Here is a 4,859-nt window from a genome sequence, read left to right on the forward strand (position 1 = left end):
AAAAAAAAAAAAAAAAAAAAAAAAAAAAAAAAAGATGAAGCAGGAGGTCAACGAGGGAAACAAAGAAGAAGAAAGCGCCAAAGGCAGTAGCGAAAATAATGACACTCTTTATAATGAATTATTTTGTCTCATTTGTGCGGACAAGGATATTGTTAAAAGGGAGGCTTTTAAAATTCTGTTAAGTCTGATCGACAATGAGTCTATGGTGGCATACATACACAAGAACGAAAAGAAATGTTTGAAGATTTTAATTTCTGCACTCAACTCCAATTACGAGCTCGTAGCTCTCCAGTGTTTGGTGAACCTGTCCGCACACATGCCCAAAGGTAACCGCAGCGCGTGTTTGAGCGGTGGCCACGCGTTTGAGCGGTGGTCGTTTCAGCCTTGGCGACGCATTTGAATGGGCGACAGTTGGCCCCCGCTATACCACTTCACCGCTTTGCTATTTCACCGCTTCACCGCTTGGTCGCTTCACCACTTCGCTACTTCACCGCAGAACTGATTCAGAGGAACCTGATTGAAATTGTGTTCGACATACTGAAGGACGAACAGGAGACCGAGGCGAAAGGCCACACGGAGCTGTACATTATGCTCGTGGCTAACCTCTCCAGGGAAAAGGAAGGCATATATAAAATTTTGGACATTCCCGAGGAGAAGCAGGAGAAGCAGCAGACGGAGGAGCAGTTAGCGGTGAGCTACTACCTCAACAAGCTACTCCACCTGTTCTCCAAGCCCATTGTAACATCCTCAATTAACAAGCAAGTCACAGACAAGTACTTTTTCATTGTTCATGTGTTAATTAACGTATCATCTGTTAAAGAGTGCGCTCATTTTTTCAAAAGCGTTTTTCTGTTGAATATGTTGAGCAACCAGATGCTTCAGGAGGAGAGGTGCGCCGCCGTGCTTCAATGCGTATTAAATCTTTGTGTGAGTGAAATTCTTCATCCTTATATCTTTCATGAAGACTGCCTTCTAATACCTCGTATCCTTTCCCTTGTGTATACGCGTGAAAAGGGTGGCGAAATGTTAACGCACTCTTCCGTCGACACTAACCAAAAAGGGACAAACAAGGGTCTAGTGCATCATCACATTTTGAACATGTCAACAGTGCTCACCACCTCCATGGATATAAAAAATAGAGTCATGATTCTTCTGCGTAATTTATTTACGCGAGACGTTGCCAGGTGGGTATTATACACCTGAATGGATGATAAGCGCTCTGGCCGAAACGGTTTGCATCGCCGTTCTTTTTATTATTTTTGTTTTTTTTTTTTCGTTGTCCCACCCCTGCGCAGGGAAAAGCTCCGCAGCTATGGAATAGAACACGTCTTAAGGAACTGGCTGCTGCATGAGAAGAACACAGACATCACGTAAGTGTAATGAGTGTGTGTACCCGCTAGCGTTTTCTGCATGTCTCCAATTTTGTTCCCCCTCCCCCCTTCTCTTCCCCCCTCAGAAGCGACGTCACCCACCTGGTCGACATGTACACGGAGATAACTCCGGGCTGCGTTTACATCGGGTGAAGCCAGCAACATCCATTCAAGCAGCCACATGGGAGGAAGATGTGAACCTTCTGCAGAGGGAGTACCTCTCCCCTCCAAAGCGATGCTCATATATGTGATAGACTGACGACGAAGTGGTGCATCATTTGATTAAAAAATGAGTTAACGGAGTGAGTCTCTCTCTCTCTCTCTCTCTCCCTCCTCTCAAATCCCAGCAGGGGAAAAAAAAAAACAAAAACAAAAAAAAGCAAAAAAAAAAGGAAGAAGAAGAAGCATGGCGTATATATAACTTACCATCATCTTAGCACTCCACCACGGAGTAATTGAGCGGCCACTCGGACGATACAAAAGCAGCCACGCGAAGGATACAAACGGACGAAGAAGAATCAGGACAAAGCGCTCGTCACCAATTCATTGAGGTGCTTCACTTGGTTGTTGAAAACCTCCAGCATGTAGGCTTCCATCTCTTGTGATAAAATATTTACCCCTTCCGTTTTTCTCACTTCGTTGTTAGACTCGTTTTCTTCACCCCTTTGCGAATTGCTTCCTTTGCATGTAGAATGTTGCTGCCCCTCGGTGGCAAAATCCTTGGGCGACTGACCAATACATGTTTCCTTGTCTTGATCATACTTGTCTCCACGTGAAATTAATTCTTTCGTTTTGTCTTCATTAATGTCTTCATCAGTTTCTTCATCACTTTCTTCATCACTTTCTTTATTAATGTGAAAAATCATTTTTGAATGTCCCCCCTGCTCTCCATCTAGAAGGATATGTTCCTTTGGGGGGCTCTCCCCTGAAGAGGGGACGCTTCCACAACAATTTTGACCCGTCCCTGTTGGGACCTCCTCTTCCCTTTTTAATACCTCTTGGCCTTTTATTTCTGTTTGTTTGTTTGTTGGGGTGTCCCCGCGTGCGTCATCCTGCTGCTGCGCGCCATTCTGCTGCGTGCCATCCTCTGCGTGGGCTTCTCGATCAGTGGCCACTTCGTTGGAGGCCCGTCCTATGGCCCGCAGGAAGCTCCGCTTAAACTGCACCGAGGACGTGGACAGCGCGAACACATCATCATTGTCTGAGCTCGCGCACCCTTCGCTGGACGACGGGAAGGTTTCCCCTTGGCTGTTACGAGATGCGGATGAGCCAAGGAAGTCATCCCTATCGTGTGATAAATTAAAATCATCCGAAATGAAACTTTTATAATTAAGGAGGTTTTGGCTGTCTCCCTTGTGAATCCATTTTTTCGCATTTTGGCTAGCTGCATCTACTTTTACAAGTGAGTCGGGTTCTTCCCCATTGCACAGTTCCTTTATGACGCTATCGGACAGAGGCTCGTCCCTTGAGTAATTTAGGCTGTCGCAAAAGGTGGGCTTGTTTTCACGCATCTCACGGTACCGCTTCTCGCGTCTCTTCTGGTGCCGCACCTTCTTCTCCTTCCGCTTCTCCTCCCGCTTCTCCATCCGCCTCTCCCCCCGCTTCTCCATCTTTGACCCCTTGTTCAAAATATCCTGTCGCTCCTCCCCGGAATAAAACCCGAGCCTTTTTTTTATATTCATTATAATGGCCTTTACATTTTGCTCTGTCATTTTGTTCCCCATCGAGGGGTCCCCCTTCCTCCTACGTGCATCCTTCATACCATCCTTACCGCTGCTTGTCTCAAACACCTTGTCCTGTGGACCCTCCACAACATCCTGTACACGCTTGCACAGACTTGTATTTAATATTTTGGTGTAATTAATGAGCTTAATTTTTTTGTCGTAATTTTTGTATAAATTTTTTAGTGAGTCGAACAGATGCAATTCCTTGTCTTCCTCCAGCGAGTGAACTGTGTTGTGCATTGCAACGGGGGGCACCTTGCCTACCGCCTGGTCCGCATCAGTCCGGTTAGGAGAATCCCTCATGCTTGTGTTCAAATGGGCATCAGTGAGGAAGAAGCCGTCCCGCTTCACAAGATCACTCGCCCCGCCCACAAGATCACTTGCCCCCCCCAACGGGTCAAAGTTCAAATTGAAAGAAGAAAAAAGGGACTCCCCGAAAATGTCATTCCCTCCTTCACTTACCCGTCTTGCGGGGCTCTCCCCATCGCTGGACAAATCGTCCTCCTCACCTGCACCCTCACCCCCCATGCTGCTGGTCGAAAGGGACAAGCTTAACCTGTCCACGTTAAGGTAATTTTGCACTCTCCAATTTTTTACCTTGCTTCTCTCCACATTTACATATGCTCTGTCGTTACATTCGTCTGGGCTATAATGCAATCCCTCTCCTTCCCCTACCCCTTGAGTATCCTTTTGCATTCCGCCCATCGCGAGTCGCTCTTTAATTTTGCTTATCATGTCTCTCCCGCGTGTGTGCGCGCACAGGGGAGGATGCTGTTTGAGGGGGTTCGCGGCAGACATTGCGGCAGACTTTGCGTCCCATTTTGTGGCAGACTTTTTTGCGGAGTTTTTTTTTTGCCCATTTCGTGCAGGTACGTGTTCATACGAGTGATGTTTGTTTACCTGCTCGTTGAAGCGGCTTCCCTTTGAAGCTTCTTTCCTTTTCTTGTCTTTCCTCAATTCTCCCCCAGCACATTCGTACCAGTTGGAGTGGTCAGTCCCCTCAGAGGGACTCTCCCCTCCTGTGTCGCTGCCCTCATCGGTGTGACCTTCCTGCGTATTGTCCACAACATGCGGGGGGGCATCATCCTTATTGTTCTGTTTCGTTTCCCCTTTCTGTCCCCTTCCATCGCAGGGCTCTAACTCCACCTTGCTGAACGTAAAGGGCAAGCTTTTAATAATATCGTTCTTAATGTCGCCGTGCATGTTGGCAAGGGGCTTTGTGTGTGTGTGACTTCCGTTCGTCTCTTAACACTCATCATTCGCGCTACTCTTCCTGAGCGCATACCTCGGGGGACTTACTCGGGGGATTTCCTCAAGGGAGGCAGACCAAACCGGAGTAGCTGGAAAAAGTGCCACGCATGCTCTTCTAGGCACCCGTTCAGCGTGTGCCATGCTTTTACACTTATAAAAAAAAAAGTACAGAAAAATGCAATACAATGTTGTGTAACTTAAAAGCACCCCTCAGTGGAACGAACGGAGCCGCTCCTCACACGATCGTTTCACCTTATCCTTTGTCCCTTCGCCACGTTATGCCGCACTCAAAATTTCCACACTGTGCGTGCGGAGCGTCGGATCCCCTAGGAGAATTACCCTCAACAAGGTGCTCGTGCTCGTCGCGGCTTCCGCCACACGGCAGCGGCCATCAACCATCATGTCATTTCACACCACTACTTCCAACTTTTCTTCGTGTAATGACCTCTTTTTATACGTTATAAAAAGTGGACATTAAAATGACAACAAAGGAAAAAAAAAAAAAAAAAAAAAA

The 4,859-nt window shown here is 47.0% G+C and overlaps 2 protein-coding genes across 2 annotated transcripts; one reads left to right on the plus strand and one right to left on the minus strand.

Moving 5' to 3' along the window:
- Positions 1-34: 34 nt before the first annotated feature.
- On the plus strand, positions 35-1,523 carry AK88_00468 (uncharacterized protein; the record flags this gene model as incomplete). Its single annotated transcript, XM_012478119.1, has 4 exons — positions 35-326; positions 497-1,184; positions 1,296-1,370; positions 1,457-1,523. The coding sequence occupies 4 exons, from the start codon at positions 35-37 to the stop codon at positions 1,521-1,523; spliced, it is 1,122 nt and encodes a 373-aa protein (XP_012333542.1).
- Positions 1,524-1,888: 365 nt separating this feature from the next.
- On the minus strand, positions 1,889-4,297 carry AK88_00469 (uncharacterized protein; the record flags this gene model as incomplete). The annotated part of the gene is made up of 1 exon (XM_012478120.1): positions 1,889-4,297. One exon carries the CDS (start codon positions 4,295-4,297, stop codon positions 1,889-1,891), a length of 2,409 nt encoding a protein of 802 aa, XP_012333543.1.
- Between the last annotated feature and the right edge of the window lie 562 nt (positions 4,298-4,859).

This window comes from Plasmodium fragile (assembly GCF_000956335.1).
Source record: "Plasmodium fragile strain nilgiri unplaced genomic scaffold supercont1.4, whole genome shotgun sequence".
Classification (NCBI taxonomy): Eukaryota; Apicomplexa; class Aconoidasida; order Haemosporida; family Plasmodiidae; genus Plasmodium; species Plasmodium fragile.